Below are 16130 nucleotides of genomic sequence, written 5' to 3'. Positions count from 1 at the left end.
ACAAAATAAATAACTTCGATTTTGCCACCAAGTTTTGGGGTATTTGCATATCCAGCAATAGACCCTGAAGCCCACCTTAATTACAAACTGATTTTCTCAAGCTGAAAGCCTGAACATACCAACCTGTCTCACATTTATATTGATCAAATCTACTATTTGTATGGTTCAAAAAGGTCATGGAGGTCAGAAACAGATGAACAAACACACATAGCCAGGCGCCTGAGAACTCTTCACTGCTTCTTTATTAGGACGCACCCACAGTACAGGACCTCTCACACATCTGTGAAAGGGGAAGGTTACATTTTCCTTTGGGAGCACCTTCATTTTTGTTTCTGTTACCACTTTGAAGAAAGTAAATCATTTCCAAAGACATTTTAAACTCCAAGTGTTGTTTTAAGATTCAGCTTGCATTTTGTTGTGTTTGAAAAAGGAAGTAGCATATTTTAGCTAGTGCCAGAAGATTCTTTTGTGGCCTTTTAACTTTCATGTGGATCAGAAGTCTTAACTGTCTGGTTGAATCAGTCTAGAATTTTCATATGCAAATTTTCATATCAAAAATGTTTCATTTTTTTACCTCTACCCACAAACAGATGCTGTTTAAAAAAACACACACACAACTAAATTTAAAACCAGTCATGAACCACAGCATTTCTAACAGGGAAAATGAACTTTTGCTGCCCTCTCCTGCTAAAACAATGAAATACTAAAATACCAAAAGATGTATGAAGCTAAAGCGAAATCCTCAAACCAAAAGCAATGGACATGTCATTCTCATTATACCTCAATCAAAAATCAGACAACAACCAGAAAATGTATTGGTAATATTTATATTTGAAAGTTCCCCATTGATACATGAGGTCTGGATTACAACTTATATACAATAAGTGATTTCCAAAAAAGTAAAAAAAAGAGAAGGGAAAGAAGGAAAGTCAGGGGAGGGAAGGGAAGGAGTGGGGTAGAAAAGGAAACCTATATTCATAGACGTCATAATCTGGGATGTTTATTTCCAAGAGAGATGCTACTGCTGCAGTCGTGCACACTAAGCAGCACAAATTAACATTCCACTAGATTAAAATTTGCTCAGCTTTCTCTCAAGATGCACCATCCTTTTAGAGTTTCAAAATTAAACACTGAGAAATATAAAATGCGTTCCCAATATAGCTACTACAAAAATTCTTTGTAGCTCATTCCTTAACTCCACTCAGAGAAGCAGCTGAGCCAGAATATAAAAATAAAAATATCGATGTGCAAATAAAATATCACTGATCATGTCCGGTGCCACCTTTTTTATTCTAGGTGACTGTCATTTGTCATAACATCGGTAATAGCATCAAAAGAGAGAATCTCTTTATTTCTTGGGCCAGGTCAGTGCATCCAATTGAAGGGGAAAAAAACAAAACGGGGGAAAAAAAAACACCTCTGAACACTTAAAAATGCCAATAACATCCATACATCTTCCCTTTCCCACCCACCCCCCCCAGCCCCCACAAAAAAATAAAAAAGCTTTTAAAGCTCTAAATATACTTTTTTTCTTCTTTCCATAGTGTGATTGAGCCTAGGGCTATACATTTAAGTATAGCAGGTGCAATTATAAGCAATTCCTGGCTCCGCACCCTGGACTGTCCCACGCATAGAAGGAGGTACAAAATAAATTAAACCCTTCCATTTAGGCAAGTGAGCCCAAGATGAAGGAGTATAACCCTGCTTGTGAGTATCCAGAGGCATTGAGGGTATTACTTATATCTACTTTTTTTATTTTTTATTTTATTTTATAAAAAACAGATGTTAGGGAGAGCAAAATATAATAAAATTTCAAAAGACGAAAACTAAACACTGAGGAAAAACGGGGGACACTTGCACAATGAGAAAAGGAATGCATGCTTGATTCAAAGTATGAGATGGGTCAGTTCACTCACATGGTTGTTCCAGGCCCACAGCCTAAGGCCTCAGCATCCTTCTAAACCACAGGGTTTTGTTTTCATTTTTTGTTTTTCTTCCCAAGACACTCTTAATCCTACCCCTGAAACCAATATGGTAGGGATAAGGTTGGAGTGATCATCACTCACTAACTACAATATCTGCTATTTAAAAAATATATTTATATATAGTTCTGGAAATTAGGAAGCAAACAAAATATAACACAGAGATGCATTTGTCACAATTAACTCGAGTTGCAGCAACAGCAGAAATGTGGGAAAGGACAGAGAGAGAGGGCTGCTGCAAATGCAGCAAGTACGTCCTTAAATATGTCACACAGTGCAGCAGTCAGGCTACCTCAGTTACTCTGCGTCACTGGATGCAACATGACAGATGTCACATTGTCACTTCCGGTTAAAATAGAAAAGACAGTGTTTCTTCTCAGAAGTTGCCCAATGAATTTTAGACATATATCTATAATAGCGTCTTTAAATACGTCTAAGATTTGGCTTTATTCTTCTCAGTTTGGAATGCTCAACATACGAAATTGACATCAAGGGTATCGGTACAGCTTTCACCTTAACTCTGAGGACAGGGTAAGGTGCAATAAAGAATCCTGGTCTTTCTCATTTCAAATGACTGCATTTCATTCTAACGGGCAGAGATATAGTTCATAAACCTGTGACCTTGATCGCAAACAAAAGTTCATATTGTCAAAATTAAATATAAAGCAAAGTCAAAACTCATGGGCTAAAATCAAAAGGGCTGAAGGAGATGGTTTGTTACAAATTTATTTTTATCTTTAGCATTTGAACTTGCACCTTTGCTCCAGCACTTTTAAAGTAAATTCTTTCATCTTTGGCAGCCTCTGCCAGCTTTACATTGAATCCCCATTAAAGTTCTTTAAAAAAGAAAAATCTATTAATTCCACTAAACCATGTTGTGTTTGATATTGCATATGACTCTTTTACTGCTGTTTCTTTTTCAGAATTAACAATGCCAAGTTTTGTTTTTGTTTTACAAAGTTATTGAGATGACAATGTCCATAATTGGCTGACTTTTTATGCACAAACTGTGACCTGATAATCCTGAAACACTCGATAGGGGAGAAAGGTCAGCGGCTTCTTTTTTTTCCCTTTTTTCTTATAAAGAATAAAACTGCATATTCTATCTTATATTTTAAATGGAAGGAATAAAATATACAAGCCCATATTGATACCATATTTCTATTAAGAGCAACAACAGTTCATATGTTCCTGTTTGCTACTATCACAATTCAACACATGAACGCAGAATCAGCTCCGTATCACGAATACTGCTGGAAGGGATGGTTTAGGATTATCAACTCACTGCTGCCATGTCCATAACAAGCAAAAGCATCCTGGAAATAAATCCCAAAACACATATCTTTCAGTACATGATAATGCAACTGCATTAGGTTAAGTACACAATGTACACAAGTTTTATCAGCATTTTAACTCCCCAAGATGTAAGATTCCTCTTTCAAATACAAAGCAGAGAGCCAGTAAGATATATCTATAATACAGCCCTAGATTTTGTGTTTTTTTGTTTTCTTAAACAATTTGGTCACAATGCACCTTTGATATAAAAGCATTTTTAAACTTTATTATTAACACTCAGGACATTAGGAATTTCCAGATTTTTTCAGTAGCATTTGTAGAACCACTTTTGGTAACAAATACAGTAGTTAGGAATACGCATCCAATTCAGAATGCATAATAATGTTTATCCTGAATCCTTTCTGGCTAAAAACAGGGCTGGCGCTGTGATGGGATACAGAATGAGAATCTACAAAAAAACACTGTAATATGTTTGTTTGTTTGTTTTCCCCAGAGGCTACATCCTCTTTTTGCTGGAATACTTTATAAATACATATTAAAAAGTAAGGCAACAACTCCAAACAGTCCAAGCTGTTTGCTCAACTCTATTCCCAATTAGATTCACAATCCTGGCAATCAATTTCATGGTTGCACTGTTCAGTGTTCGTCTTTATTTCCAAATGGTCCGAAAGGATGTCTCCTGACATTTCTAAAACATCTCTGGTTTGTGTGGTCAATGAAGTACATAACTAATACTGGTCAGGTACTGAACCCTAGCTTGTCCCAGTGCCTGTTTTTAAAGGATTCAAGACATTGATCTGGATTCACCATAAACTCATGCATGAATCCAAAATTCCCTTCCCTACTATGTTTATCACCTGTTCTCTTTTACTCCTAATTTTAAAACTAAAGGAGTACCTGGACTACCTGGTTACTGGAAAGATGTTCATTCCAGTAAACAAAACTTTTAACACAGGACCTTTATAATTCATAGCCCCATTCCACATTCAACTCATGAAGATGTGCAAAAGGAAAAGATGTCAAATTACAGTCAAGTTATCCAGAGGAGGATGTTATACAAACTTATAAGGAAATGACAGTCTTCTTTTTCTTCCTTCCTTTACTATAAATACATTTAACAGCTTAGCAGAAAGACAAGCTAAATTTAAGATTGTTCACATTTGAAAATTGTTTCATACTCTCTGCTAATGATAAATAAGGAACTCCCAATAATGGAATTTTAATATAGTAATTTCATCAACAGACCTCTGAAGACTGCTTTTTTTTTTTTTTAAAAGAAGGTTAGAACAATAATTATGTTTGCCAAGTTCTGAGAAGTCCATCTACTGTCCAAACTTTGGATTGAAGTCCTTATTTTTTTTTTCCTTTACTTAGAGACAGGTATATACAGTGCTGTTGTAATAATGAAACAAATGTGAAATCTACTGTAAAGTTGCACAATACAGAAAACTGTTGCTCCATCTTCTACTACATAAATGTGTGACTCCACAGGTTAGTAATGTTGTTGTCGTTATTTTCGTTAAGTTGGAATTATCCCATCACGTCTAAGACCTCTCTTTAACTCCAGATCCTCCAGTTTTTTCCACAATTCTTCACGTTCCTTTTCTTTCTTTTTCTCACTGGGGGGAAAACAATAGAATATAAGGTAAATAACTGAGAAAGTTTAAAAAGATTATCCAACAATAACTGCCCCTTGGACATACTTTAACCCAGTCTTTTAAATATCTCTGAAAACTCTGGCATTAAACTTGTAGGTGTTTCATCTTTTGGGTTTTCTGCTCTTTTTTTTTTTCCTTGACACATATGTAGAAACAACATAGAGTAGGAAATGACAAGAATATTTTAAGATTTCATTTCACATTAATATTCCTTTACACCTAGCTTAATAAGGAAGATTAACTTCAAAATACCAAGAAAAAAAAATGACCAACATTTATAAGTATCTGTTATCCTAAATCCAATGGCATGTTTACTTTGGGTCTAGTTCAAATCTGATTTTTTTTTTCCTCTCTGAATAGTTTCTCAAATGGGTTGCTAGAGATGACACTGATATAGAGAACGTAGTAAGTGAAGAAAACATACTTCCTCTTTAATTACAGTCCATTTTTTCTATATTATATGTATGTAAAGTCTTTAGCAAAATCTTGTTCTTAAAAATATCAAACCACAGAAACCAAATTATGAATTTTATACCTATATATAAAATTAAACATCCTTTCTTCTATAATTTGTTTTAATTCTCAACAGAACTTTGTTAGTATTATCAGTTATTACATTTTTAATGTTCCAAGACTTCGAATTTGGCTCAATATCAATTTGTGACTTACAGACTTCAGATTTCACTGTTTGGTTAAAATTTTCCCAAAAACTAGATGTTCAAAATAGGGTAAATGAATTTTATTTTGCCAAGGACATTTTTAGATTACCATACTTTTATAAAAGAAAAGATGTTAACTTTATTTTTTTATTATTATTATTTATTTATTTATTTATTTATTTGGCTGTCCCAGGTCTTAGTTGCAGCATGTGGGATCTAGTTCCCTGACCAGGGATTGAACCCAGGCTCCCTGCATTGGGAGTGTAGAGTCTTAGCCACTGGACCACCAGGGAAGTCCCAGGATGTTAACTTTAATATCAATGAAGTAGTAAGTACGCAACCCAGGAATACATGGGTACACTATAAATTTATATTTATTAAAAATAACTCACTACACTGTCCCTAGTTTCTTCATGTTGTGATGAATCAGTAAACTGCACACCTGATAATATTTGTGAATCCATAAATTCAGATAATTCCTAAAAACAGTGGCTCTACTTCACTTGGCAAGAATTTGACTTCACTTAGCAAGACTTTTGTACTTCACTGTAGTACAGTATATTTATTCAGGGAAGGAAATCCACATAAGTGAAATGTATGTATAATTCCACTGCCTTATATTTTTTAAGCCATTACCAATTTTTTTAAGTTGTACTGATTGTCTACAGCAACAGAAATTAATCTTCATCCCCCCCTGTCAAAATACCTCTAGAAATATCTAAAGACTTTTACATCCCCATTCCAACATTTTATAATTAGTATTTTGGCAATTTAAGCCGTTTACTGCAACTAGTTTTAACTGGCTCAAATACACTTGATACAATATGAATTTTAGTAGGCATAATAGTTTTTCAAACAATTACCTACTTGGTAACTTTGACCCTGAAAAGTTTTATTTATAGGGCAATTAATTCTCCAACCATTATGGATCCTAGATATCTAACTGCAAAGCAAAACCATTTGGTAAATTATCACTTTTGGTTTCTCAGTACAATCTGGGGATTAACATTGGGTCTGTCTAAAGATTTATTGTTTATTTATCATTGGCTGTGCTGGGCCTTCGTTGCCGAGCAGGCTTTTCTCTAGTCGTAGTGAACGGGGGCCACTCTTTGCTGTGGTGGAACAGTGCAGTGGCTTCTCCTGTTGCAGAGCACAGGCTCCAGGCACTTGGGCTTCAGCAGATCAGTGTGTGGGTTCAGTCACTGTGATTCGGGCTCTAGAGGGCTGGCTCAGTAGTTACGGCACACGGGCGTAGCTGCTCTGCAGGGTGCGGGCTGTTCCCGGACCAGGGATCAAACAGGTTTCCCTTGCAATGCAAGACAGATTCTTAAACAGTGGACTCCCAGGGAAGCCCAACATTAGGTCTAAATAAATGTTATCATAGAATACTGATTTGAAAGTAAATTCTGCTGATCCTGCTGAGTTTCAATGCATATTGATCTTTTTACTTGGAAGAGGAGGAAGATAGTAAGCAAGGGCTTTAGAGACTTTATTCAACTAAAAAACAGCTTCAATATATGTTAGGTTCTTAATGCCCTCATTTGCAGTTTAAATGAAGAGCTGACATGATTAAACATTCATAAACTTGTTACTGAGGCATTTCACCAGTCTTTGATCAAGAGTTGTATAGCAATCAATGCAATCTACCCTATGGGGCTTTTCTTCTAGGTAAACTTTTTGCTGAGTTATCATACATCTTTTATACTGACAGCTTTATCTTCAAAAACCCTAAATATTTCTGATATAGCTTCTGTCAGCCCTATTCTTTCCCACTTTTCTCTCTCCCTGTAGGTGGCAGTTTAAAACTTCACTACGCTGTCATACTACGGATAATGTCAAACTCCCTGTTACAATTTCACAAAGCACTAATGTTGACATATGTATCCGTCAGTGTTAGTTACTTATTCCACCCACCATTTTCAGATTTGTAATTCTTTAAAAAATGTTGATCTGAACTGCAACAGTTACTAACTTCTTGCCTTCTAGAAATAAATCTTTTCATTTCTCATTGGGACTCTTTGTGCCCCATGCACTCACTGTAGCCCAACAGGCTCCTCTGTCCATGGGGATTCTCCAGCTAGGAATACTGGAGTGGGTTGCCATTCCCTCCACCAGAGGACTCTTCCCAACCCAAGGATCGAACCCAGGTCTCCCACACTGCAGGCAGATTCTTTACCATCTGAGCCACCAGAGAAGCTCTTGTCGGACAATACCAAATAAATCTCTTTAGTCTCCTTTTCTCTTCCTATATCCACGGAAAAACTAGTATATCCATCTACTAAGTACACCCTTGTATTGCTCATTAGACAAAATACTAGTTTTTGAATAATCCTTCTGTCATTAAGAAAGTCCACTCACTATAAATCACTTTAAAACACCAGACTGTCATAGTCAGCTTCATAGTGTTTATTTGCACTTAATTATCTTTTCCAAGAGTCTGGCCTATTTAGTTTAAATGATAAATGATCATAAAACAGTTTTGAAATTCAATAAAAATGAATGAAATTAATTCAAATGATTTGAATATTTTAGAAATAGGTCTTCAGTAGTCTTAATGGATTTCTACAGATTTAATTCTTATTCAACTAGGAAAATAAAAATGGGTTTTTAGTTACTATAAAAAGAAAGATATTATGTACAATGCACTCCTTAATGGTATATCACAGTATGAAAATTTGCCCTGTATTTCCTTCACTTAAATAACATTTTTTAAAGATTTTAAGTTTGAAACATGGAGGGTTATTATAAATTTAATGATTTGAAACAACTACAAATATAGTAAATTAACAGTTAAGTTTGATACAACATATCCAATAACTGATTTTTACCTCAACGTGGTATTAAAAAAAAACTCAAGTCTCTTCTCTCTATTATTAAATACTTTTCGTATTCCATAAAGTTGCTCTGGTAATTTTTTTAAAAATCACTATGACGATCCTCTGTCCCCTGCCACCAAACCTTTCCCTTCATTGCTACTTTTATCTAAAATCCAAGTAACATATTAAAAGTCAGGAAAAGGTGCAAGGGAACCACAGACAGTTTTTCTCAGGAGGTTTAGCCAGGTCCTGAGTATGAACACTGGGATCCTTCAAAGTCTAAGGTTTTATAATATACACAAAGCTGACATTTTCTTCTGGATGAGAGAAGTCAACCCAGTGGTTCAACTACTAACTAGCTCTCCAGACTTTCCTCAACCTCTCCAAGTACATCAAGTCAGGGTCTGAATATTTGTGTGCCCCCTAAATTCACATGTTGACATCCTAAACCCCAGAGGTGATGGTATTAGTAGGTGAGGCCTTTGGGGGTGATTAGGTCATGAGGGTGGAGCCCTCATGAATGGGATTAGTGCTCTTATAAAAGAGACCCCACAGAGATCCCTTGCCCCATCCACCTCGCGAAGACACAGTGAGAAGGTACCAGATCTGAATCAGAAAGAGGGCCTTCATCCAACTATGGTGGCGCCATGCTCTTGGGTTTCTGGATTCCAGAACATTTGTGTTATTTGGAAGCTACCCACAAGATACCTATAATGTGGTATAGCAGCCCACACAGACTAAGACACATCTTTTGGAAAGTTGAATATACTGAACGAGAAATAACAAAATTGAAGAATCACATAAATGAAATCAAGAAAGACCCATGAAACCAGAAGCATTTATTATAATGAGTTCAACTGGTTTCTGCTCCCTTTTGACCTTAAATGTATCAAGATTTGCATAATACTCTTTTATCTCCTTGTTCTTTGCACTGCCCTCTAAATCACGGGGATGTGCTGAGTTCTAGTATAGAAAGTTAAGTTCTAGGTCAAAGAGCTAAACAAAAACCATGCCCCATCTCTCTTGCCGCTGGTAGTAGTTAGTAGTTTGTCGCTCAGTCGTGTCCGACTCTTTGTGATCCCATGGGCTGTAGCCCACCAGGCTCTTCCGTCCATGGGATTCTCCAGGCAAGAGTACTGGAGTGGGTTGCCATTTCCTTCTCCAGGGGATCTTCTTTCTCGACCCAGGGATTGAACCCGGGTCTCCCGCATTCCAGGCAGACACTTTAACCTCTGAGCCACCAGGGAAGCTGCTGGAGTGAAGGACAAATCAGCCCCATTCTAGTTCAGAACGGGAGTGAATCCAGATGGCTATCAACCTGATGATCCCCTTATGTGGGCCTGAAACACCAGTTATGAGGCAGGCTTCTAACCTGGACACAGAAGAGAAACATTAGGGAAGGGAAAGAGGAAAGCAGCCTTTACCAAAATGACACTCTGTTACCCAGTGGCACACTAATAAAGACACAGCTAATGCATATGCGAAAATGAATATGGAAATAAATAAAATTGTGCTGCTTAGGATTTCAGGTACAACGAGGCAAATTCAGCAAAGAGCAAAGAAAGAACTCAATAGTTTTATGCACAGCTGACAAAAAAGCTTTAAAAAGTTACCGCTGACGATCTGACTTGTATGTGGCTGTCAGCTCATCAAACATGGTGCTGTTCATTTCCATAAACGCCTTCAACACATTGTACACTAACGCCACAATAGCCCTGGAAGCACAGAGAGAAAGGAACGTGTTGGTCAGTCCTATGTAATGGGTTGCTGCCTGAAGAAAATGGATGTACAACCTTTACCTGAGTGAGCTGCTCACACTGCCTAGTCACCATCCCTTTTTTAGTTGGAATAACTAGAAATGACCTACAATTCATTTCCACATGAAGAGAGCTACAGTCTTTAGACAAGAGATCTTTCTGAGGGGTTGGCAGGATTAGAAAATCTAATTTTGCCCTTCTAATCACTGGTACCCAGAATAGACTTGCCTATGGGCACTTGTTAACTTCAATGAATAAAAAGGCAAGTATAAAGCAACTTCACCCTAAAAATGAACACTTGTGGCAGGACCAACCTTTGAGACCTGAATTTGCATAGAATTTTATTTCTAAAGTGATAAAATACATAATTCATCAAAATCAATTTGTTTCCATGGTAACAAATTTTATATATCTATTAATTCATATTCAAAGATGATACCAAGCCCCCCCGGAAGTTGGGCAGCTTAATATGAGTTACATTTCTAGTGGTGCTTTGCATCAGTCCTCTTGCTGACTCAACGCACAGGCTGAAGGTAACTGGCTAGCTGGTGATGGCTGCTATCAGCGGATGGAACATTAAACAGCTCAAGAGCCAAATGGCTGCCCATGCTTATCAAGTCTAAGAATAAGCTCTTGGCAATGTGAGGACTCTGCCATGACAAGCTGAGTATCTTCAGACTAGAATCTAAATAACACTTCCCTGTGCAAAACTATACAACATTTCTTCCATTTTGCGTGTTTCCCAACACCACTGAAAAAGGCATTCCTTGGGTTTGAAGTTTCTAAAGCATTTATAAGTGGATTTACTGTATTGCTTCTGCCCTGTGTTCATTAAAAGAGAAACTTCAGCTGTCTCTTGTTGAAAAGAAAGACCTTCTCAGATACGACAGTGATGGAGCTGTGAGGGAGAAAAGGTGAATACAGTCTGCTGAGCAGTTAAGGACATGTGCTTGAACCACTCTAGGTTCTCAAGAGGCTACCTACATAATGAGATTTAACTGTTTGCCAGCTCTTATATTTTTATAAGCTTTAGTCACAAATTTGGCAAATGTGCAAAGTGAGAAATATGATATTTTACAGTTGTATGCAAAACTCGCAGACAAACATACTATGGAAATACTGAATTATATTTCATTTTTAATGCCACATTCAATTTTCTTTCTATGTCATAGAGAAACATGTAAAGTCATTCAAATACAGAATGCTTTAACTTTCATAAAACTAGATGATAAAAAACATTAAAAAATGTTTTTTCCCTCTACAAAACATGTATAATGACTGAGTTGGTTTGTAAAAAATGGATCTTGCTAAAATGCAAATCAATTCAGACCACTTCCCTTCCTACAGCTCTCTAGTGTTTCCTTATTATCTACTTGGTGAAGACTCACGTGGGCACTACTCTACTTTCTGACCCAATCTTCCAGCAAACTTCTCAAATGACCATGTGCTTCAGCCCTCCCAAATTCACAGGCCTCAGAACACGACAGGTGCTTCTTAGCTTTTGTGCCTTTTTAGGTGACAGGTAAACCCACTATCTGAATGGACTACCCCCCATCCCATCCACTTGCCCAGTTCTTTTAAGATTCAGTATGAGCATCATCACCCCCAGCAATATAATACAAATCTCTCTACTTGATCCAGAGCATCCCCAAAAGATCTCAGCAATATTCAAAGACAGGTTAAGATGCCCTCAAATAAACAGACACACGAACATAAACAACACTTAAAACACTGTTTTATAAAAAATCTGTTTACTTGTGGGTCTCCCCAACCAGTCAGTGAATTTCTAAAATGTAGACATTTTACCTTTTCACACGCGTATCTTCAGCAGCACGCACAACATCTGACACACAGCATGCATACAAGACATTTTATCAAGCAAAAGCGACGGAAGGAGGGAGAGAGGCCAAAGGAGAGGAGGAGAGGGAAAGATGGAAGGAGAGAGGGAGAGAGAGCGGGGAGGAAAGAAGGAAGGAAGGAAGAGGAGGAGGGGAGGAGGGAGGGAGGAGGAAAGAGGAGGAGAGGGAAAACTGTGAAAACCTACGGATTCCAATGTTCTTTAGAAATCCTATAAAGACTGGAAAACATGATGGGAAGGATGACGTTAGAGTTTTCTTCTATCAAACTCATGATGTATTCATTATTCCAATAATAGAGTGCCCTTTCTGCCACCTTTGAGAAAAGGAAAAAGAAAATGTTAACAGAGAGAAAAAGACAAAGATAAAACAAAATTATAACCTCTTCAAAAAAAGTATTAAGACTATTTTAGTATCATTCAAACAAGTATAAAATTAAGTATTAATCACACTTTACATTTTTGTGGGTTTAAAATCTTTCACAAAGTTCCAAACTAGTTAATCAATTTGGGAAAGAAAAAGATCTGCTACCTGCTTATTTTTATTCTCCTTTTAACACATTTATTCTCCTGATTCCACATTTTCCCTACATAGCTCACAAGCATCAGACACCTTCACCCTGCTTCTAAATGCCATGCCGTTTCCCCATCACTTTAATTCCCTTCCTGGCTCACCTCTTTCATCCCACACACTTCAGATCAACCACAGGGCCCAGCATGTAGCTGGCCTTCAGTCAACAGCTGCTGTAGAAAGCACAGCTGCCCATCCCTGCAGAGCAGGCACATTTGCTAAACACCTCCTTTGGCCAGAGACTGTGCCCAGCCTGCAGGCAGAATGTGTCATCCTTACCACCATCCGAAGAGTGGGTACCACTGTACAAACGAGGACACTGGGGTTCAGAGAGATGGGGAACCTGGCTACAGTCACACTGCTTGTGAGTGATAAACTGAGACATGAGTCTAGTGCCCAGACTCCTTCCAGAGTTCATTTCTGGTCCCCTCCTTTGACCTGGGTAAGCCAGGAGGAAGGCACTCAGTTTTGGACTTAGGGATACTGGCTGTATGTACATGCACTTGCTATCTCAGACCTCTTTTTTCTGACTGCCACATTTACCAACTGACTCTCTGAATTCAAAGGAATGCTTCAAAGAAAACCTAAAAAATCTAAAAAGCAATCTGAGATAACAATAATAATTCAAGTAAACCAAAGTCTCAAAAGAAAAAAGAAAACAAAACCCCCCAAAACACTAAAAACTCTAAGAGTAGTTACATGGGGAAAGGAAGAGTTGCTTCTTTCATTTACACCGATTAAGAAATTATACTTCGTTTAAATACATTTAATAAATCTGTCCCCACACTCTGCACAAAATTCATTTGCTGAAGCCCTAACCTCTAGTGTGAGTGTATCTGGAGATAGGAGGTAATTAAGGTTAAATGAGGTCATACAGGTGAGGTCCTAATCAGATAGGCTTGGTGACCTTGTATGAAGAGGAAGCAAGAGATTTGCTTCTTTCCTCAAGCATGCAGCAAGGAAAGGCCATGCAAAGACACAGTGAGAAGATGTACAAGCCAGAAAGAACCCTCCCAGCAGCAGACCATGCTGGCACTCTGATCTCAGACTTCCAGCCTACAGAACTATGAGGAATCAATTCCTATCGTTTAAGCCACACAGACATATGTGTGCTCAAGTCATGTCCAACTCTTTGTGACCCCATGGACTGTAGCCTGCCAGGCTCCTCTGTCCACAGGATTTTCTAGGCAAAAATACTGGAGTGGGTTGCCATACCCATCTCCAGAGGGATCTTCCCAACCCAGGGATCAAACCCATGTCTCTTGCATCTCCTGAATTGACAGGTGGATTCTTTACCACTAGCGCCACCTGGGAAGTGCTATGGAAGTCTGCTGTGGTCTAAATGTGTCCTCCAAAACTCCTACATCGAGATCCTAACCTCCAAAGATGATGGAATTAGCGCCTTTTCAGAGAGACCCCTGAGAGCTCCCTAGCCCCTTCTACTACGTGAGGATACAACAAGAAGTCTGTGACCCAAAAGAGAGCCCTCACCCAAACATGCTGCCACCCTGATCTCAGACTGCCAGCCCCTGGGACTCTGAGAAAAGTTTTCTGTTGTTTATAAGCCATCCAGTCTGTGGTATTTTGTTAAGTAGCCCTAAGACACAGATCCAGTGGATTAAGACACTCTGTCTCCCTCTGATGCTTCTGAGCTTCACTTGAGTCTAAGTCTTCCTGATAATGCTCATTTGGAAAGAGATTCTGGCTCTTTGCTTTCCACTACCCCCAAACACATAATAAAAACTGAAAAATAAGGTAAACAATCCAAGTTTTTGAGTACCACGGACCATGTGTAATACATAAAACATCTACAGAGGGTCCTGCATTTTCAAAGAAATCTAGACAAGTGTCATATCATCTGAATGTGATGGTTCATAGAATGGTTTCTTTTTTTTCCCCTTGGCTCTGTAGTATAACTGCAAGGTTTTCATTAGATTACTGACTTGATATACTAAAGATGTCTTTAGGTCAAAAATTAGAACAGCAGCAGCCAGTGTCTCTAACTATGCAAGATAATAACAGCTCAGAGGGAAGCCTACCATCAAGTCCATCATGCTAGCGGTGGGGCTTTGTGCTGCCAACTGCAATCTGAACAATCTGTTCCAATCAAAAGGCAGTATATAAACAGTCAATTCTCTAGGTCTGTGATTTGGACCTTTGATGAGATGGCCAAATTAGAAAACCTAATGCATTTCACCCCGGACCACCTTCTTCTCTCCAGTGTGGGTCCCACAGCACAACTTAAATGGCCCCAGTGGAGAAACGGGTTGCCCAGGCTCACCTTCCCTGTAATCTCTCAGAGTGGCCACAAGGAGGCAGACTGGTGCCACAGAAAGGTCACAGGCTTTCACAAGAAGCTATGCCATGTGAATCCTCACTCCCTCTTAACTTAGGAACTTCAACAGATCATTTTCTGAACCTCCTTTGTCTCATCTAGAAAGTGGAGCGGGGGAGTCTCATAGGATAATCTGAAGTTCAGGAGTAATGTATGTGAAACATCTAACAGTAAAGAAGATCAGCATTCTTTTTTTCTCTTAAGCTTTATTCACCATTCTCTCTTACACACCATAGGAGCCCTACCTGTCCACCTCTTATTCAGCCATTTTATATGAGACAAGTTCTTGTACCACTCTGAAGGTCAGTGTTTACATCTGTAAAAATCATAATGCCCTGCCTGCAGAGTGGTCATGAGAATTCAAGTTACTAGACAAAATGCACCATCACAGTGGATGTCGCGTAGCAAGAGTTCAAGATGAAGGTGGTGATTATCAAAAGTATGATTATCGTGTGAAAAAAGAGCGAATAACAACACTAGGTAGCTAGTATCCATTACATTTCTTTCAACAGAAATAAAACTTGACCAAAATAATACATGTTGTACAAGCCACTCTGGCTCGTGCCCTCTTTTTAACTAACCTGAAAATGGGGGCTAGACACACACTTGGCGATTTGTTTAAACAAAGGTTCTTGGATTTTAACAAACTGCGAAGGTTCAATCACATCCAGTATTTCTTCGAGCTCCCCAAGGAACATGACCTAGAAGTAACATGCAAAACACCAAGTGTCAGGTGCTTGATTAAAAAATCTGTATGGACAATGAGGAAAACGAGTTTTTGCATGGTTTTAATATAGTGAAAATTTATGCATAAAATTGAACATGAACAAATCAGAATTTAACTTATGTTAGATGTTTATTTCATAAGAAATTCACCGGAGGGTACTTGTTAAGAACAAATTTCCTACAGCACTGAAGATGTGATTCTATTTACTTTGGAAAAAATACTCTATGTGCTACATCTATTACATAAAGCAGGGGTACTTACACACTGCAGCAGGGCCCTGCCTGGGAATGGGACTGTCCCAGTGGGGCTTGCCTCCCCTCCTCCATATTTTTAAAATGGTGGGTGAGTGGCCCTCTTGCACGATGGACAAAGTCCACTGTAGCACATGCAGATATTTGCCAAACATTTACAGCTCCGTGCTATGAGCTAGGTGCTCCTCTAGGAGACACCGGTTCACAGAATATACAAAGTCAG

At 38.3% G+C, this 16130-nt stretch overlaps 1 protein-coding gene across 2 annotated transcripts in view; it reads right to left on the bottom strand.

Annotated features, from left to right (window-relative positions):
• Positions 1-224: 224 nt before the first annotated feature.
• Positions 225-16130, bottom strand: part of PPP2R5E (protein phosphatase 2 regulatory subunit B'epsilon) — a 156172-nt gene continuing 140266 nt past the window's right edge. For both annotated transcript variants that reach the window (XM_040226306.1, XM_040226307.1), the window contains exons 11-14: positions 15511-15630; positions 12213-12340; positions 10025-10126; positions 225-4897 (exon numbers count right to left, since the gene is read on the bottom strand). In XM_040226306.1, the coding sequence (XP_040082240.1) occupies positions 4798-4897; positions 10025-10126; positions 12213-12340; positions 15511-15630 (450 nt within the window). In that variant the 3' untranslated portion in view covers positions 225-4797. The remainder of the gene's footprint in view (positions 4898-10024; positions 10127-12212; positions 12341-15510; positions 15631-16130) is intronic.

The sequence above is a fragment of the Oryx dammah genome, unplaced genomic scaffold (assembly GCF_014754425.2).
Source record: "Oryx dammah isolate SB20612 unplaced genomic scaffold, SCBI_Odam_1.1 HiC_scaffold_26, whole genome shotgun sequence".
Classification (NCBI taxonomy): domain Eukaryota; kingdom Metazoa; phylum Chordata; class Mammalia; order Artiodactyla; family Bovidae; genus Oryx; species Oryx dammah.
The sequence above is the reverse complement of the archived record's forward strand: the minus strand, read 5'-3'. Positions and strand labels throughout refer to the sequence as shown.